The sequence below is a fragment of the Papio anubis genome, chromosome 13, assembly GCF_008728515.1.
Source record: "Papio anubis isolate 15944 chromosome 13, Panubis1.0, whole genome shotgun sequence".
NCBI lineage: Eukaryota > Metazoa > Chordata > Mammalia > Primates > Cercopithecidae > Papio > Papio anubis.
In genome coordinates, this window is record NC_044988.1 from 79,772,612 (window position 1) to 79,793,663 (window position 21,052).

At 37.8% G+C, this 21,052-nt stretch overlaps 1 protein-coding gene across 2 annotated transcripts in view; it reads right to left on the reverse strand.

The window, feature by feature from the left end:
• SVEP1 (sushi, von Willebrand factor type A, EGF and pentraxin domain containing 1) overlaps positions 1–21,052 on the reverse strand; it is a 225,022-nt gene that overhangs the window by 145,410 nt on the left and 58,560 nt on the right. For both annotated transcript variants that reach the window (XM_031654388.1, XM_031654387.1), the window contains exons 4-6: positions 15,227–15,385; positions 11,218–11,397; positions 2,211–2,390 (exon numbers count right to left, since the gene is read on the reverse strand). In XM_031654388.1, coding sequence (XP_031510248.1) covers positions 2,211–2,390; positions 11,218–11,397; positions 15,227–15,385 — 519 coding nt within the window. The remainder of the gene's footprint in view (positions 1–2,210; positions 2,391–11,217; positions 11,398–15,226; positions 15,386–21,052) is intronic.

Below are 21,052 nucleotides of genomic sequence, written 5' to 3' on the forward strand. Positions count from 1 at the left end.
TTTCTAGATGAATCCTAGAATCAATCCCTAATTCCAAAAGAAGGGCAAAAAAGAAAATCCCTTTTAGGCTATTGAATGAGTTTGCATTCAATGTATTACATGTATATGCAATACATATATATGTAATGTGTTCTTTCCTTATGTTAATTTGGAAAGAACTTAACATAAATGTTACTAGATATTAATATAATTAATATAAATATATAAATTATAGAATTATAATATATAATATATAAATTATGTAGTAATGTAAATATATACAAATTAATATAAATAATTTCTATAAAAATACATCATTTGGAAAGAACTTAACATTTTGAAAACATTTTATATAAATATTAAAATATTATTTTCATCTCTCAGTAACATTTTTCTGGTTTGCTTAATACAGGTTCCACACATTTCTATTTAAGGTTATTCTGACATATTTTATATTTTCCATAGATCTTTTGAATGTCATATTTTACCATATGTTCTGCTTATCATTGTATATAGAAAAGCTGTTTGTTTTATTTTTATTTATTTATTTTTTCAAATCTCTGCTGGCAGATATATTTGCTATTCTTGTGACTTTAATGACCTCTCATTGATTAGTAGATTCATTCTATTTCTTGGAGGGGGGAGGAGGGGCAGGCTTGTAGTCTACAAATGATGACGATCTTGAATCCCAGTATCTCTAATCTCATAATTTCTTACAATAGCTAAAGATTTAAGAATAGTACTAAACAATGTGAGTACATTTTTCTTTTGCCAGATTTGATAAGACTGTCTATATTGTTTCTCCATAAGTGGCTGCAGATTTCAGATTGACATTTTTTATTAAGTGAGTTATATCAATATGAGCTTTTAAAAATTTTACTGAAAATGTGTCTTAAATAATGAATTTTTATCTTCTGCTAAGCAACTGTACAATTTTTTTCCAATTTGCTATAATGAAGTAATGTATTATACTGATAGATTACTTAATGTTAACTCCTTTTTGCAATCTTAGAATAAACTTTACTTGTTTTGGCTGACTATTCTTTTTTCAATGTGGGTTGCTAGTATATTTGCTTTTACAGTTATATGTATTGGTCTATAATTTTCTATCTTTTTTTGGTAATAATTGTCAGGTTGACAATGAAATAATAATAGTTCAAGAATATGAATTGGCTGGCTTTCCATTATTTGGGCCAAACTATATGGTATGGAAACTTCTTAGAAAAATTCTATTTTTTAAATTTTTTATTTTTTTGAGACAGTCTTGCACTGTCGCTGAGGCTGGAGTGCAGTGCCGCGATCTTGGCTCACTGCAACCTCCACCTCCCGGGTTCAAGAGATTCTCCTGCCTCAGCCTCCCGAGTAGCTGGGATTATAGGCGCCTGCCACCACACCTAGCTCATTTTTTGTATTTTTAGTAGAGACAGGGTTTCACCATGTTGGCCAGGCTGGTCTCCGACTCTGACCTCATGATTCGTTCACCTCAGCCTCTCAAAGTGCTGGGATTACAGGCGTGAGCCACCTTGCCCGGCCAGAAAAATTCTATTTTTGAATTTTTCTTACTTATAATTTAAATTCTATTTTATTACTTCATTTAAAGCTTTGCTTCTTAACTATTCTACTGCATCCATTCTCCCTTTATAGTTCTTTTTCATTTACTTAAACAATTTTGATAGTTCTTTTTCATTTACCTAAACAATTCTGAGAGTTCTTTTTCATTTACTTAAACAATTCTGGTTATATCCTTCTTTCAATTTTCCTTGCAGTTGTTTTATTTTCCTAACTTTTCAGTTGAATGTTCAGTTATTTTTATTTGTTCTTGTGTAATAATAAAGCAATTTTAAAGATTCACCAGTTCCTAATTTTGTCCTTCCATTAATAACATAAATGTAAAACACGTTTAACAAAGCAAGGGAATGATGAGGCATTTGCATTTTTAAAAAATCCATCCAAATTGGCCTCAATTAAAACTAAGAAAAAAGACATGGTCATTTGAAGGTATAAACTTCTGTGAGTTGGACAACAGAATTCATTGTAGAAGTTCCTTGACTAGGGGAGAGGAGTAAGACAACACATTTGTTTTTGTATCTATAACACCTACACCTGTACATGTGGATGTGTATTTATACTCATTACCAGCTAGTGTTTAGTTCTAGGTCTTCACAGAATACTGGAGAAATCAGAGCAGAGGAAATGAATCACCCAAGGCATTATACCTTCTAGAAACTTACCCACACACCGGGGTTCTGGCCCATCCCAATGGCTGTTTCCTTGACAAGTAAGCTTATCATTGCCTTCTAGTCTGTACCCTTCATCACAGGCAATGAAACATGTTGTCTTATATAACATTTCCCTTGTAGAACAGCTGATGTGGCCATGTTTGGGCTGGCGGAGATGAGGACATGTTCTTACTACATAAAATGAAAGCAATTAGATCAAATTTTACTAAATAAGAATAAAGATAATAATTACAAGTTTAGCAATGCCTGCACAGTGTAAACAAGACAATTTTCTTTTCTTAAAATAGCAAACGATACATAATACACCACCAGTTTTTGAGTTCTTACGGGACAATTGAAAGTTCATGTTTTACCAAATGCATTGCCCAAATAGTATCACAGCATGCAGCCCCTCTGCCCATAAGTGGGAAACTTAACCTGTCTGAAGGGCCTGGCCCTACATGGAAGATGGTAACTGTAGATTGGATGTGATCACAAAAGGGAGGTACCTGATACTCCTAGCTGGGCCTTTCCTGTGATTTTTCAGGCAACATTCCAACAAAGGAAGTGGTCTTTTCCAGGACAGAGTTTTCAGGTTCATGATCAACTTGGTTCTTAGACCTCATGGGCATATCCTAGGCCTCCTAATAGTGTTAGTTTCTGCAAAGGTGCCCAACTTTTGCAATCTTCAGTTCAATCTACTGTCCAACCCCAACTCTTGTTCTTCTAGCTTTTTTATTTCTCATTCCCACAAATATTCCTGCCAATCATAGCTCATGATGCAAATCTCGAATTACGCATTAACATCCGTTTGTTTATTTTTATTGCTGTGGTAGAGGCTTATAGTTGCCCACCCAATAGCCATTCTCACCAGTTTTATTAAGCTTAGTAATATGCCCAGCTAGAAGACTACAACTGTCCACCTCCGCATCAACTAATGAAAGCCAATAAGAAAAAGCTGAGATTGAGCAGGGCTTCTTGGAAAGCTTTTTAAAGGGGGCTGTCTCAATTGAGAGAGTACTTCTTTCCCTTCCCTGCTCCCTTCTCCTTTTCTTCCACAATACAGACATGAGGAATGGTAGCCCAGCATACTAGAGTATAAGTATATGATACTATGGGAACATATCATGCACCATGATGGTATAGCAAAAAGCATAGGAAGTCTGGGTCTCTGATGACAGTGGAGCTATTACACCAACTTTGGATTACCTACTTCTGTCCTTTTAGTTAAAAGAAAAATGAACCCTTAATTGGCTTAAGACATTGTTATTTAGGTCCTTGATACCAGCTATACACAATTTCTAATTCCATCTGCCCAGCATCCATTAACTTTTCCTTTGTTAATTTTTTAGGGAAAGATCTTTCCCCTCTCTTGGATCATGGGATGTGTGTGTGCTCCAAATGTGCTCAGGGGTAGAGCATGTATCTAGGAGCACATTCCCCTGGCCAGAGAAGTGAGCAGGCATAACTGGTGACATGGTTTTCTTCATCTTCTTTGAATTCACCATGAGAAAACAGTAGGAAGGATATTCGCTAAACTGTGGATGCTGAAAACGCACGCCCCCATACCTCAGCCAGCCTCAACATCACCATCAGAAAAAGTGCCACGAGTTATCCAGAGAAATCTGCATTTCCGCGGTTCTGCCACCTTTGAGTCTCTGTCCTCAACACTACATCAGAGAAGCTACCGGAGAGCGCTCACGCCGCTCCAGCCTCTGCAGGTTCCCAAACGATGTCTGTGCTCTGAGTTTTCCTGGTAAGAGTCTCCAACTGCCCACTCAAACCCAACAATGTATGTTAGAGTCCAATTCCATTGATTCCATCATTTCCTATATTCCTGTTGATGGCAATCTCTTAGAAAGTCCAAGGCTCCCTAGTTATCTCTCATCCACCAGGGTCATCCACATACAGCTGTGTTCCAAATCTATCCCCACAGACCCTTGGACCTGCCTTCTGGAATAACGGTGGGTTTCAGTAAATCAATTCATATTCTAAACTTCCCTTTGAGCTACTTTTCCTTCACTTGATTGCCTTAATAAAAATCGTGTTGTCTTCTATAACAGGGACTGGAGGTGAGGAGGTGTCTCTGTTGCTCCTGATTGTCTTCCCACATCATTCTCTCTCCTTCCTTCCTAAAAACTTCCAGGTCCTTTGAAGTATCATATTATATATCCAATATCCTTTTTTAAATTCTCTGTCTCCCTCTCTCCTCTCTCCTTTTTCTCTCTCTCCTTCTCTCTCACACACATACATACACACCTTAGTGACTTCCCTATCTATGTAAATGATCATTCCAGTATCCTGGAGTTATATTCCCGATCTCTTCTTTTCTTTTCTCTCTCTCTCTTTTTTTTTTTTATTACAGTTTAAGTTCTGGGGTACATGTGCAGAACATGCAGGTTTGTTACATAAGTATACACGTGCCATGGTGGTTTGCTGCACCCATCAACCCATCATCTACATTAAGTATTTCTCCTAATGTTATCTCTCCCCTAGCTCTCCTACCCCCCGACAGGCTCTGGTGTGTGATATTCCCCTCCCTGTGTCCATGTGTTCTCATTGTTTAACTCCCACTTATGAGTGAGAACATGCGGAGTTTGGTTTTCTGTTCTTGTGTTAGTTTGCTGAGAATGATGGTTTCCAGCTTCATCCATGTCCCTTGAACTTATCTTTTCCTATGGCTGCATAGTATTTCATGATGCATATGTGCCACATTTTCTTTATCCAGTCTATCATTAGTAGGCATTTGGGTTGGCTCCAAGTCTTTGCTATGTGAACCCTAGAAGAAAACCTAGGCAGTACCATTCAGGACACAGGCATGGGCAAAGACTTCATGACTAAAACACCAAAAGCAATGGCAACAAAAGTCAAAATTGACAAATGGGATCTAATTTAAAGAGCTTCTGCACAGCAAAAGAAACTATCATCAGAGTGAACAGGCAGCCTACAGAATGATCTCTTTTCTAACGATCATATCCTTCACCTTATCTCAGCTTCTACCATTGCCAGGCCCCCTAGACCTCGCTGTCACCAATCCAAGTTTCCTAGTCTCTGACAATCACCTCTTATCTTCTGGGATCACTCCTTCAAGTGCTTTAACTCCATCAGTTCCCATACTCTCCAGGAGCCTCTGATATATCACGTTCCGTGTTCTCCTCTTTAGAGAAAACCCTCTAGAAAGAGTTTATAATCTTGTCCTACACTTCTCCTCTAGTTCTAACTTAGATTCTCTCCAATCAGGGTTTCCAAGCAGGAGAAGGAGGGAGGAGTGTAAAGGAGAAAGGAAAAGCTGTGAAGAAGGGAGGGGAGAAGAAAGGAAAGAGAAAGGGAGGGGAAACATAGGTGGAGGAGATGAAGAGGAGAGGAGAAGAGGAAGAGCAGGGTGAGGGGAAGGGGAAGTCAGAGTAGGAAAGGAGGGTAGGGGAGGGGGAGGGGAAAGAATAACCAGGGAAAAAGAAAGAGGAAGATGGGGGAGCTGTCAAGACCCATGGAAAATGCACCCTCTCAGTCAGAAGACATGCACATTCCAGTCATGAACAGAGATTGGAGAGGAAAAAAGAGTCGGTGCCTGTTGAATATGCCAAATGATGGGGACATATATTAATCTTGATAGATTATAGATAGAATCCTACAAGCATCGGGCATTGTACAAAAGACAGAAATAACCTCTGCAAAAGAATAAAGTTTGGTTTCCTCTCGGAGAGCTCTTACAACAATCTCTAAAGATTTTTGAACAAAACATTTGGGACTCAAGAATTTTGTTGAGACTCCGGGTGGGATATATTTTTTCTTCTTCTACTTTTCTGCATTTGCCAATTGTTCATACCATGCATATATTTAGTTACATTGAAGACAACCTTAAAATATCAGGAAAGGAAGCTGGGGGCAAAATGTTCAAGTGCATATTCAACTGAAGTCATTGTTTGAATTTATCCTACAATGAACCCATTCAAATTATATTAATCAGCAGAGCATCAATATTACGTGCATTAAATAAAAGTTTAGGATCGATTACTCCTTAGAGAAAATGCAAGAGTTAGATTAGAGATTAAATAATAAGTCCTAGCCTCTTTTATCCCTGGAATAGTTTGGACCAAAGTCAAGTATTAATAAAAAATGATCAGAAACATTTTGCCTTCCATGTTTTAATTTTTCCTGAATGTGTCCATTATACAAATAGAATCTTTATTGTGTCTACCAAGTGCATGGAAACATCTTGTCTTCCGCATTTTGACTTTTATTGAGTGTGTCCTTCATGTGTATCACAATGCCAAGTGTAAGATAGGATTAAAAGGTGAATCAGATAAATTCTGATGTATAAAATTTGGAAAACCATATTAAACAATGTTTTGGCTTCAACAAACTGCCAAGATGACTCCAGCTTTCCTAACCTGAGACCAAATAATAAATTAGAGTCGGTGCCTCATACAGATGCAAATTATACTGCTTCTCAGATGTTGGTATTAATAAACTTCCATTGCTCCCCAGTGTAAACAAAGCATATACAATGATTCCTATTTAGTCCTTAAACATTTCACTCAAGAATGAACACTTAATATCATTTTAATAGGAACACATTTCTTAAAGAATTTTCAACTTATTTTTTTTTCATTTCAACAAGCTGAAAAATCCTACAATTAATATTTCTTGACTTACATTTATGTTATCACAATCCCTAAATATTTATTTGGTCTTTTTAGAAAACAGCAACTTAGACTTTTAAGAGAACAGTCTACTTGTAGTAGATAATGTAAGAAGCTACTCTGGTTCCCATCTTAAAGAGTAATCAGATTTTTTTTCCAGGCACGTGCTTCCTGTTAGTCTCCAAATTGTGATAGTATCTATTACTGAACCTTCATTGGTTGAACGTTTTTTCTCAGGTTTATTTAGTTAAGACTGAGAAACCACAAAAGAATCCTTTCCTGTTTAGAAAGAAATGCAGAATTCAGATGAAACTGAAAATGAGTATAAGTGCTTTATGAAAAGTGCATAGGAGAAATGAGAATCAAGCTTACCAATTATTAGTCAACATCCACAAAAACATTAACAATGTAACATGACATTTGTAAAAGTCTTTAGATTTTATGCAGGTCTTCCATTTCTGCCTCAATCTTACAAATATTTTTAAGAAGGTGTAATATAACTAAAATTATTCACTGTTCTTATAATTAAATCTGTAAAAATATACTACTTTCTCCATACTACCCCCATGAAACAGAAATGAATTCCTACCTAACCGCCATATTTCACTGAATCCCCCATTGTAAGACACAATATTATTTTATGTACCACTAACAAAGAAACAGTAATGCCAATTAAAGGGTTTACTGCCACTGATTTTAAGATGCATCTCCATTTTAGAGATGTTAAAATGTTTTTAAAAATGTGTTTCAGATTTAGTGAAATATGGTATGTGTTTCATAGAACAATATCTGATGTAACTAAATACATTGAGCATTAGTGAAATTGTAAGGACCTGGGTAAGTACCTTCATTCAGTACAACTTTGTATACTGGTAGGTTAGCAGTAACTTTGGTGGTGAAGTTGAATTGTAGCATCTCTCCTTACTCTGCTTTAAATTATTTTATTTATATTGGAATTGCAATTGAAATTACATGAAAGAGAACAAGCATGCTTTTTTGTAGACAGGGTCTCAATCTGTCACCCAGGCTGGAGGACAGTTGTGCAATGATGGCTCACTGCAGCCTCCAACTCCTGTGTTCAAGTGACCCTCCTGCCTCGGCCTCCTAAGTAGCTGGGATTACAAGCTTGTGCCATCACACCCATGCATGGTTTTTAATATGAATGACAGAAGCAGGTCATCAATGTATATACTGTATTTATCAATGTACATCAATGTATACCTTTATCGATATCTGTATTTTTTAAATTCAAGTTTCCATTCATTCACCAGAGGTATCATCAATGATTGAGGGCCAAAAGTACATTCTGTGCTCATAATGAATTCAGTTTAGCAGAGGAGGTAGACAAGTTAATTACCAATAAAAGTGTGGCACTTTGTATTGCGACAAATTAGTTACATTGGGAAATATGTCTGCCAGAATCCCTTTACTGTGGTTCCAAGTTAGGGTTGATCAAAAGAGGAACGTGGACTTGATTTTGGAAGGCAGAAGTGAGGAAGTGGTCATTGTCATCAGTCAGTGATAGAAAAATGGAGTAACACCCAGGGGGTTCCAGCTTGCCCTTGTTTGCCTTCATTCCACGTCCCCACTGCTGATCCCATGACCAGTGGTGGCCCCATGTTCATTGCAAGGTTCTTGGCTGCAGAGCCACAGAAACATAACTACACAGAAGTAAAGCTTCTCTTAGGCCTTCCATGAGTTTCTCCTTAGCAATTCCACTTCAAAAGCTGGGCAGGCTCTCAAGTTGACTTGTCAAGAACTCCTCTGATCCTCCCACTCCTCTTCTGTTTCCAAGCTCCTTCTAAAATTGTGTAAGCTCCATTTCTTGAAATAAATTTCTCATCCCATAACATGCATGGTGACTGTGCTTCCCTGACTGACCCTGACACATAGCATAAGAAACACAATGAGGGGTGGGGGTAGGTCTGCATATGCAGATGCATGTGTAGAGGTCATCCCATTCAGGAGGAGGAGGCTGGCAGCAGTGGAGGTTGAGAGGACCCAGAGCAAAGGCAGAACCAGGCTGCGGGAACAGCTTCAAAGGGCCGGCTTCCTGAGAGAGCATGGCTATTTCTTACAGCTTTAGGGTCACACACACAAGGGTTGGTGATGGAGGGTGGAGGCTCGACAGGCAGGGGCCAGACCTTATCCTGAAAGGGCAGTCTTCTCTGATTTTCTTACTTCTCTTTGGAAGGCTACTGAGTGGCAAGTTAAAATGTAGTATTTCCCATGCCCCACCATAAGGTATTTGGAAGAAGGGGTAAAGATTTTACACAGAACTCAGAACTATTGACTTCACAAAAATGTATTTTACAAGTTTTCAAGGATTCATTTTTTCAGTAATGGTATGTGGCTTTTTACCATTTGAGGCTGCATGACTGAAAATGTCTTTCCTTTGCCTTCACACATGAACAGTAGCTTGCTTGAGTTTAGAAATCTAGGGTCTATTCTTTTCCCTCAGAATCCTGGCAACATAGTCTTATTTTCTAACATTGAGAATGGCCAACAAAGGGGCCTAAGGCTAATCTGATTCTTTCTCCTTGGTAGGTAGTGTTGTTTCTAACTATGAAAGGGACACAGTTTTCTGTTTTTCTAGGGCATTCAGAAAGTTCACTAAGATTATTTCCAGACATAAATCTGTTTCTAATATTTTTCTGTGGCACTTACTAAGTAATGTTAAATTGAATATCCAAGATTTGGGTTGTGAATATTTTCAAAATTTCAGTTCGGGGATATATCTTTAGATCTTCTACTGGTACATCTCCTCCATTCTGTTCTCTCTCTGGATTCCTCATGTGAAAAGAGTCTACTTCCTGTGACTATTCTCATGTTACTTTATTCTTTCATATTTTTATCTCTGAATTTTTTTGATGGACTTTCAAATGAATTTCTTGAGTTGGTTTTCTAATTTATTAATTTGACTTCTGACTAGGTCCATTCATCGTGTCAGTAACTTTTTTTTTTTTTTTACTTCGAATACATATTTTTACTCTCAAATTTCTTTCATTGCTTGGAATCCTGGCCTTATTTTAGCAATGTAGTTGCCTTTGAATCTCAGTGATTGCGTTTTTCTTTCTTTTCTGTCAGGTCTCCTTTGTTCAATCTGCCGATTCTTTTCAGTTTTCCTTGTCTTTTGGGGATACCATGTAGGCCAATTTACATTTATAGATGAGTTCAGTATTGGTACCTAATAAATTGGTACCAACACAGATGTCTCCTGGGATTCACAAATGATCTTGGAGTCATGAGTAGGTGGTTCTACTTTATGGATATGGATGCCAAGAAAAGACCAGAAGACAGAACTACTTATCTTAAACCAGTGATCCAGCTGATTTGTAGGGTTTTGGAGCAGTCAAATCCTCAGCAAAGTGTTCTGCCAAAAAATGACTAGGGGATGTGGTGGGAGTAAGGTTGCCAGATTTAGCAACAAACAAACCGATGACCCAGGACGCCCAGTTAAATTTAAATTTCAGAAAATCAACAAATATTTTTTTAGTATAAGTTGGTTCCAAATCTTGAAGGGGACCTACATGTACTAAAATATTATTTGTTTATCAAAAATTCAAATTTAACTGGCATCCCGTGTTTCACCTGGCAACTGTAGGTAGGGAGCAGATACTGTACCGAGAAGCTTCATGGTCAGGGATTCTGATGGAGGTCCTCAAGTCCCTTGGCTTGCCCCACTCTTACCTTTTCTTAAATATCCTCCTCTTCCAACCCTACTTGTAAAATCCTAGGAAGTTGGTTGTGTGACAGTTGTAAGAAGTAGGAAAGTAGGTCCTGGAGATGGCAAGTGGAGGCAGATTGAGGCACTACATATTTTTATTATTATTATTATTGCTTCTCTGTATTTGACATGGGAGCCTCAGATTCTATTGGTGGTGCCCACTTTCTATTGGCCTGAATAGGCTCCTTGGGCTCTCACGTTGACAAATTCTCTACTTTCTATAACAGGTCGACCAGCCGAAGTAAAGGCTGGAGATTACAAGTTGGCTAACTGCTCTTGTTGCAGGATGCTTACGTGATTCCTTAAGTCCTACAATTCCAGGAGGCATCAAAGTTTCCACTCCGATAATTCTAAACTCTCCTTTATACCATGTCTTGGAGGCTTGAAATTTGAGGTTTGGGGTAACCTGTCCATTTACTTCTCAGGCAAACTTTTTCTTTGCTTGTTCATAAAAGGGATATAAATGGCGTAGTTTACAATTATGTGGTCAATTGAACTTGGTAGGTCTGATTTCAAATTTCCTATAATTTTTCTCTTTCTGTAGTGTGGGGTCTATGAAATCCAAAAAGAAATGAAGAACTGACTGGTTTACCAGAGCTTAAATCAAGCAAGACAATAAATAAACAATGTAAATTGGCAGTTTGCATACCTCTGCAGTAGCTCTCTGAACCGGACCACAAACCATTGGGTAGACACAAGATGATGCTGCTTCCCACAAGGTCAAATCCAGGGTGACATCGGACCCCACAGGCTGCATTGAAGTGGTTGTTACAAGTGTTTTGGATAAAGTAACCATTTTCAGGAGGCTTCAGGGCAGGGCAGTGGACAACTAACATTTACAAAAATAAAATTGAAAAGCAAAGTTAGACTTTCGTCTATGACATATCCTGTATTTTTCTTTTTCTTTCAAGGGGACATTTATGCATATGTGTCAACCTACAGCATTTCCATTTACTGCATATGGATTTTCAAGTACATATTTGGAAGAAGAACCCTTATATCTGATTCCTATTAGGTACTAACTCCCAATTAAATTTTAAATACAAACTAAATATTATTTTTTAAGCTTTAAAAAATTATTTTATAGTTCTTTACCTTTATATGTCATTAGATACTTTTCCTCTTGACTAAGGTAGAACAAAATAAAAAACAAATAAGGCAGCAAAGTATATTTGCTACAAACCCCAAGAGCCACAGCTTCTTGTATGTGGTATATGCTATTTCAATATTTTTAATTTTTGGTATGAATAATACTGAGACCCTTTACTTATACAAATATATTATTTCAAAGATAAATGTGACTAAGATGAGCTCATTTTTTTTTTATTATACTTTAAGTTCTAGGGTACATGTGCATAACGTGCAGGTTTGTTACATATGTATACTTGTGCCATGTTGCTGTGCTGCACCCATCAACTCGTCAGCACCCATCAACTCGTCATTTACATCAGGTATAACTCCCAATGCAATCCCTCCCCCCTCCCCCCTTCCCATGATAGGCCCCGGTGTGTGATGTTCCCCTTCCTGAGTCCAAGTGATCTCATTGTTCAGTTCCCACCTATGAGTGAGAACATGCGGTGTTTGGTTTTCTGTTCTTGTGATAGTTTGCTAAGAATGATGGATTCCAGCTGCATCCATGTCCCTACAAAGGACACAAACTCATCCTTTTTTATGGCTGCATAGTATTCCATGGTGTATATGTGCCACATTTTCTTAATCCAGTCTGTCACTGATGGACATTTGGGTTGATTCCAAGTCTTTGCTATTGTGAATATTGCCACAATAAACATACGTGTGCATGTGTCTTTATAGCAGCATGATTTATAATCCTTTGGATATATACCCAGTAATGGGATGGCTGGGTCATATGGTACATCTAGTTCTAGATCCTTGAGGAATCGCCATACTGTTTTCCATAATGGTTGAACTAGTTTACAATCCCACCAACAGTGTAAAAGTGTTCCTATTTCTCCACATCCTCTCCAGCACCTGTTGTTTCCTGACTTTTTAATGATTGCCATTCTAAGTGGTGTGAGATGGTATCTCATTGTGGTTTTGATTTGCATTTCTCTGATGGCCAGTGATGATGAGCATTTTTTCATGTGTCTGTTGGCTGTATGAATGTCTTCTTTTGAGAAATGTCTGTTCATATCCTTTGCCCACTTTTTGATGGGGCTGTTTGTTTTTTTCTTGTAAATTTGTTTGAGTTCTTTGTAGGTTCTGGATATTAGCCCTTTGTCAGATGAGTAGACTGCAAAAATTTTCTCCCATTCTGTAGGTTGCCAGTTCACTCTGATGGTAGTTTCTTTTGCTGTGCAGAAGCCCTTTAGTTTAATGAGATCCCATTTGTCAATTTTGGTTTTTGCTGCCGTTGCTTTTGGTGTTTTAGACATGAAGTCTTTGCCCATGCCTATGTCCTGAATGGTACTACCTAGGTTTTCCTCTAGGGTTTTTATGGTATTCGGTCTAACATTTAAGTCTCTAATCCATCTTGAACTAATTTTCGTATAAGGAGTAAGGAAAGGATCCAGTTTCAGCTTTCTACTTATGGCTAGCCAATTTTCCCAGCAGCATTTATTAAATAGAGAATCCTTTCCCCATTTCTTGTTTCTCTCCGGTTTGTCAAAGATCAGATGTCTGTAGATGTGTGGCATTATTTCTGAGGACTCTGTTCTGTTCCATTGGTCTATATCTCTGTTTTGGTATCAGTACCATGCTGTTTTGGTTACTGTAGCCTTGTAGTATAGTTTGAAGTCAGGTAGAGTGATGCCTCCAGCTTTGTTCTTTTGACTTAGGATTGTCTTGGCAATGAGGGCTCTTTTTTGGTTCCATATGAACTTTAAAGCAGTTTTTTCCAATTCTGTGAAGAAACTCATTGGTAGCTTGATGGGGATGGCATTGAATCTATAAATAACCTTGGGCAGTATGGCCATTTTCACGATATTGATTCTTCCTATCCATGAGCATGGTATGTTCTTCCATTTGTTTGTGTCCTCTTTTATTTCAGTGAGCAGTGGTTTGTAGTTCTCCTTGAAGAGGTCCTTTACATCCCTTGTAAGTTGGATTCCTAGGTATTTTATTCTCTTTGAAGCAATTGTGAATGGAAGTTCATTCATGATTTGGCTCTCTGTTTGTCTGTTACTGGTGTATACGAATGCTTGTGATTTTTGCACATTAATTTTGTATCCTGAGACTTTGCTGAAGTTGCTTATCAGCTTAAGGAGATTTGGGGCTGAGACAATAGGATTTTCTAAATATACAATCATGTCATCTGCAAACAGGGACAATTTGACTTCTTCTTTTCCTAACTGAATACCCTTGATTTCTTTCTCTTGCCTGATTGCCCTAGCCAGAACTTCCAACACTATGTTGAATAGGAGTGGTGAGAGAGGGCATCCCTGTCTTGTGCCAGTTTTCAAAGGGAATTTTTCCAGTTTTTGCCCATTCAGTATGATATTGGCTTTGGGTTTGTCATAAATAGCTCTTATTATTTTGAGGTACGTTCCATCAATACCGAATTTATTGAGCGTTTTTAGCATGAAGGGCTGTTGAATTTTGTCAAAAGCCTTTTCTGCATCTATTGAGATAATCATGTGGTTCTTGTCTTTGGTTCTGGTTATATGCTGGATTATGTTTATTGATTTGCGAATGTTGAACCAGCCTTGCGTCCCAGGGATGAAGCCCACTTGATCATGGTGGATAAGCTTTTTGATGTGTTGCTGAATCCGGTTTGCCAGTATTTTATTGAGGATTTTTGCATCGATGTTCATCAGGGATATTGGTCTAAAATTCTCTTTTTTTGTTGTGACTCTGCCAGGCTTTGGTATCAGGATGATGTTGGCCTCATAAAATGAGTTAGGGAGGATTCCCTCTTTTTCTATTGATTGGAATAGTTTCAGAAGGAATGGTACCAGCTCCTCCTTGTACCTCTGGTAGAATTCAGCTGTGAATCCATCTGGCCCTGGACTTTTTTTGGTTGGTAGGCTATTAATTATTGCCTCAATTTCAGAGCCTGCTATTGGTCTATTCAGGGATTCAACTTCTTCCTGGTTTAGTCTTGGAAGAGTGTAAGTGTCCAGGAAATTATCCATTTCTTCTAGATTTTCTAGTTTATTTGCGTAGAGGTGTTTATAGTATTCTCTGATGGTAGTTTGTATTTCTGTGGGGTCGGTGGTGATATCCCCTTTGTCATTTTTTATTGCGTCTATTTGATTCTTCTCTCTTTTCTTCTTTATTAGTCTTGCTAGTGGTCTGTCAATTTTGTTGATCTTTTCAAAAAACCAACTCCTGGATTCATTGATTTTTTGGAGGGTTTTTTGTGTCTCTATCAAGATGAGCTCATTTTTATTCAAATTTGTTGTTAAAATTGTGGCTTTTCTTTTTTTGATTCATTTTAAATGTTTTCCAGGTACTAAGCCTTTCTGATCTCAAGGTGATGTTACTCCCAGCATCTGAGTTCCCCTTTCACTGGAGCAGGACAGGGATGTGTTCTGTGATAAGAATGTTATAAAAGCAAATCATCCCACTCCCCCAAAAAATATGATTACAGAAGAGAACATTAAAGATCATTCTAAATGAATTGGATGCAAACACAAGCACTATTTCTCTCAGAGAAATCAGCTTTTATATTTCCTATTTTCCAACAGTGGGAGACTCACGTTCACAGGTCTGGCCAGATGCCCTATATCCCTCTTTGCAGACACAGTCTTCAGGGGACGTGCTTCCAGGTGGAGAGGTGTGATTTTCATCAGGACATGGAATGCAACTGCTGATTCCTCCTGGTGAACCTTCCGGTTTGTATGTCCCTGAGGGGCAAGCTGTGGGCAGACAAGCCAGAGAAGTCCATGTTATGTGGCACCTTAGCTGGTAGTTAACAAAACGTTTGAAATTAACACGGGAGAGAAAGCCAAAGAATAGCTTTCCATAGAAATAGTGATGTAGGCTGGGCATGGTGGCTCACGCCTGTAATTCCTACACTTTGGGAAGCTGAGGTGGGTGGATCGCCTGAGGTCAGGAGTTCAAGACCAGCCTGGCCAACATGACAAAACCCCATCTCTACTGAAAATGCAAAAGTTAGCTGGGCATGGTGGCATGCGCCTATAATCCTAGCTACTCAGGAGGCCGAGGCAGGAGAATCGCTTGAACCCGGGAGGCAGAGGTTGCAGTGAGCTGAGATTGCACCACTGCACTCCAGCTTGGGCAACAAGAGCAAAACTCCATCTCAAAAAAAAAAAAAAAAAAAAGGAAGAAAGTAATATAATTCAAGTAAAGAGAGAAACCAACATTTTTGTTTTTTAAAGAATGATGTCATTTGTTATTTGCAAGGTATGAAGTGACCTTTGATGTCCCACAATTAGTTTCAAATACAACACAACACAGCATGAAATGTCTGGGCTGATTTGTGGGAAAATTCAAAATAGCAACTTACATTAAGTTATTAGGAGGAATCAATCATCCCCAACAGATTAAAGAAACCTTGGTAAGTATGATGTCCCCTACAGCCCATCTCCTCCATCCTATGCAGCTCACCTCTACCACTGAGGCCCAGCCCCTCTCTTAGCAAAGGAGAATAACTGCAGATATGCAACAAGCCCCATTGTTTCTGTTCAAAGACCTTGAGAAAGGATGAAGAGAAAGTGAAGGACTTGAGGAACATAATCCAACTGACAGGAACTAGGCCCTTTGTACAAAAAAGAATTAAAGACCCTGCTTTTCCCAGGCTCATGGAAAAGAAGGATTAAAAGCAGAATCTAATTGACCTTGCTTCAAATCTTTCCCTGCACAGACAATGTAGCTTTGAATTTGTAACTTAATCCCTCTGGAATTATGCATCTGTAAAATAATTTAAATTTCAGAAATTTAATAACAGAGAAATTGTGGAATCAAGAGACTTGCAATGCTCAGTTAAGCCAGTTAAATGTGGCATAGTCCCAGGTTGCATTTTACTATTAAATAACAGTTGCAACCAAGCAGTGTGCATTTATGTGGGGATATTTTACATAAATTATCTCATTTAATCCTCACGGTATGAATAAGCAGCATTACAAGATTAATATTATTAATATTTACATAAATCTCATTAGTATTATTATATCCATTTTAAAGATCAGAAAATGAAGGCTTAGAGACATTCAATGATGACTAAAGTTACTCAGTTAGTGGGTGACAGAGATAGAATTTCAAAGCAAATATATATATACCATTCACTAAGTCCTAGGGACTGTTCTATGTATATTATCTTGTTAACTTCCTAATACCTTATGAAGTAACTAATGTTATTAATCCCATTTGTAGATGGGAAAACAAAGCCACTAAGAGTTTAAATAACTTGTCATAGTTACACAGTGAGTTAAGTGGCAGAGCTAGGATTTGAATCCAGACAATTCAGATCCAGAGTCCATGTTCTTTACCACCACACGTGCTGTGACTCAAACCCAGGCCCCTTGGATACTAAAGCTAAATCATTGTAATATACTAAAACTATAAAAAACCATATTGAAAGGTGGGATTCATAATATGTCATTATTTGAAAAGCCATGCTTCTAAAATTCTTGACTTTCTTTAAAAACAAAAGATACCATTTTCTCATGATATATAGTAGCGAATTCTAGATCTGGCTAGATTTGTGACTATGAATAAAGGAAACACTTAAAAATAGTAACAATGATATAAGACATGAAAAATAATTTAGCATAAAGGAAACATTACTTTGAAGCATTGTATTAGCAATACCGAATTATTGAACTATTTATATTACTAAATATTAATAGGATAATATTTCTTTCTATAAAAATATCAGTAAATATCTGATCAGGATCCTCAAAAAGATGAAAGACAACATGGTTTCCTTTAAACAGAAGTCAGCAGCTGCAGAAGAAAATGATCTAGATAAGTAGAGAGATAGAAAAGAAAGTTGAAAATGTAAATGTAAAATTAGAATTGTCATTGGGCCAGTAAAAAGAAGCCACATAACTCCAGAACAAGAGAATTGTGTAGACAGACGTAGAAGAAGTAATGGTTGTGATATTAATGCAAGGATATATTCCTAACCTGGAGCTTTCATGCAAAAGTACTCATTAAATTCCAGGCAAAATTAACAGAAGTCATATCCAGGATGAAAGAAAAATGTTGCAAACTTATAGGAAAGAAAATTAAGATACTCATAAAGGGGAAAATCAAACTGATATTTCATTTTTTCTTTGCAAAAACAAATGCCAGGAAAAACTGAATATGATATATAGCTTTGTGAAAAAAATTATGAACCCCAAATTTTATTACGTGGGCAAGCCATTGGTAAGTAAGTGGGAAGAGAAAGACATTCGAGGATGTGCATGGCTTTAGAAAACAAAGCCATTTTATTTTATGTCCAGGCATGGTGGCTCTTGGCTATAATTCCAGCACTTTGGAAGGCTGAGGCAGGAGGATTACCTTGGCCCAGGAGTTTCAATACCAGCCTGGGCAACACAGCTATACCCGTCTCTTAAAAATATTTTTAAAATTAGGCTGGGCGTGGGTGGCTCATGCCTGTAATCCCAGCACTTTTGGAGGTCAAGGTGGGTGGATCATCTGAGGTCAGGAGTTTAAGACTGACCTGGCCAACCAACATGGCGAAACCCCATCTCTATTAAAAATACAAAAGTTAGCTGGACGTGGTGGCAGGTGCCTGTAATCCCAGCTACTTGGGAGGCTGAGGCAGGAGAATCGTTTGAACTCACGAGGCAGAGGTTGCAGTGAGCCAAGATCACACCATTGCACTCCAGCCTGGGTGATAGAGCAAGACTCCATCTCAAAAAGAAAAAAAAAAAAAAAAAGTAAACGCAGTTATTTATAAAAGAGAGTATTGTCTCAAATCATATATTTTGTTTGTTTGTTTGTAGACCCCATCTTGCTCTTTATCCAGGCTGCGCTCAAACTCTCGAACCTCCCACCTTAGCCTCCCAAATAGCTAGGACAACAGGCACATACCACCATGCCCAGCTTCAAATCATAGATTTCATTTCATGATTATTGGCTCTCTGACCTTGGAGACCACTTTGATTCTTCATTCCTCCTCTATCTCCTTCAATATATGTTCTTTGGTTCTTATTCCCTAAAAATCTTCTATATTACTTTTATCTTAGATGTGACCTCATTATCTCTCTTCTGGTTTTTACATCCTCCTTACTAGTACCTCGGCCTTACCTCTACCCTTCAATCCATTTGAGATGTGGCGACCTGAACATTTTTCAAAACTATAAATTCAGTCAAATCATTTTCCACCTAAAAGTTGTACCAACCAGATAAGACCCTCTCTCTTTAGCCTGGAATATAAAGATATCTTTGATCTGTCTGTAACCTTCCTACCTCTGCAGCTGCAATGAACCAGTGCATATCATAAGCTGGTTAGAACCTGCTTCCAGATCAACCAGTGCCTAGTTTTGTACTGTCCCCCCTCCCCTGACTCCCACCACATTTTCGGGGAGTTTGAGCAATTTACTTCATTTCTCTGTGTCTTGGTTTCTTCATGTGTAATAGGAGTAGTACTTCCCTTGTACATTTTTGTTGTTGTTGTTGTTAGGATTAATTGAAATCATGTGAGTAAAGCAACAATGCCTGGCATGTTGTTGGCATTTGGGAAATGTTAGAATAATGTCCCCAACCCTTCATTTTCTCAACCATAAAAGAGATAATTATACTACTTTTACAGATTCGTTGTGCCAGACAGATACTCTGGCGCTTGGTAAATATTACCTTCCTTTCTTTCTCTTTCCTATCTTCCACTTCTGCATTTCTGCCCTCGTGCCTCTGAGTGAATCTCCAGCATCCTTCAAGACTCTAACTCATTCTTTAAAGGTTCTCTAACTTCTTCAGACAGATTTTGTTGCCTTCTCGCGGAACCCACAGAATACACTGCCCATTCCTCTGCACTGGCACACATCACACTCTTTGTAACACACAGGTTTCTCATTCCCTCAGTGGGAAGTATGCTCCTGTATGTTCAAAGAGTCTTCCAAGTACCTGACCCGGCCATTGTCCAGCCAACTGCCTGAGCTGGCAGTCACTCAATCAAAGAAGAGCAAAGAAAACAAGCCCTGCTAGAGAACGGAGGGTGGGTTTGGTGTGCAAAGAGAGTAATAAAGTCAGGAAGACTAACAACAGAATGAAGTGAAAGGACAGTAGACTTGGAGTCAAGACAACTGAGTTGCAATCTTGGCTCTTCCACTAACAAGCTATGGGGCCACTGGCAAGTGACTTTTTTTTCTTTCACGATAATATACAGAAGTTACAAGTAAGGATGTCTATGATCTTTCCAAGGCTAACATAAGATGATTCCATAAATAGAATAATACTAAAAAGCAACTTAAAAAATCCTCCATATGAATGGTCAGATTCTGGCTACAGATTTTATTATTTTTTAAAATAATACTGCATGAAAGGACCTAATCTTATAGTACTACTCTCCAAAATCTTTTGAATAATCAAGAGTTTAAAACACTGGAGAACAGAGTTTTGAATAAAAATATCCAAAAGTACATTTGGAAATGTATTGTGAAATTCATAATGATAATGAAAAACAGACTTTAGGAGAACTATTTAAAGGCATTGCACAATTCTAGTGGGAGAGGTGTAATCAACTTCCTTGATTCCCAAGGGGGAAAATTCCTCATCCCACACTAAGCAAAAGTTAAAAAAAATGAAATACATCTTTGGTTTGAATAAGTTTCACATGTCTTCGTAAAGGGCTATGAATTGTTTTCCCTTTTTAATATGAGATGTTTCCTTCCTGGAAATGTACCAAATATTATTTCTTAATTGTTCTTTTTGTTGTTGTTAAAATAAGCACTTTCTCTTTTCAGAAATATCTTGGCGGTTATCAGCTACTATTACTGGAAGTGTGAATTCTTGAAGTTATCACATTGTACTAACATTAGATTTTTCTTCAGCTGACCATGCAATTCTTTGACTGAAGTAAATAAAAATGCCAATCAGTTTGGAATTTGTAAAACACAAAAAAATCTCCACTCTTTCTAATATATCTTACCCATTAAATATCAATTCCCTAGATGACTATTTTAGTATTAATAACATATACTAGACAGTGACTTACACTTTACAAAATTTCTCCTCATACATGTCTTAGGTTAACTTTTAAAACTCCTGATAAATATTAGGAGCCTTTACTTCCTTGCACAATTCATCTTTAAAAGTTAACAAATCACTTTAAAGAGTTTTAGGGCAGTTGCATGAGCTGCATTTAGGCTGTGCACTCCACAACTTCAAGGGTGCCTGTTTATGTGAATAATAATGGCATTCCTTGGAGTTGTACAACACCAAGGCTCTACTTTCTGCTACAAATAGGTAAGAAACCAAGCAAAAATCTGGGCCCGCATTCTCTTTTTGACTTAATGGATTTGATCTGAATAAGGAATCTGTTCCTACAAAGAGTTGTGCTAAGATTTTCAACGTAGGAATACACTGCTCTAGAAGAGAACATGTTTTCTCCA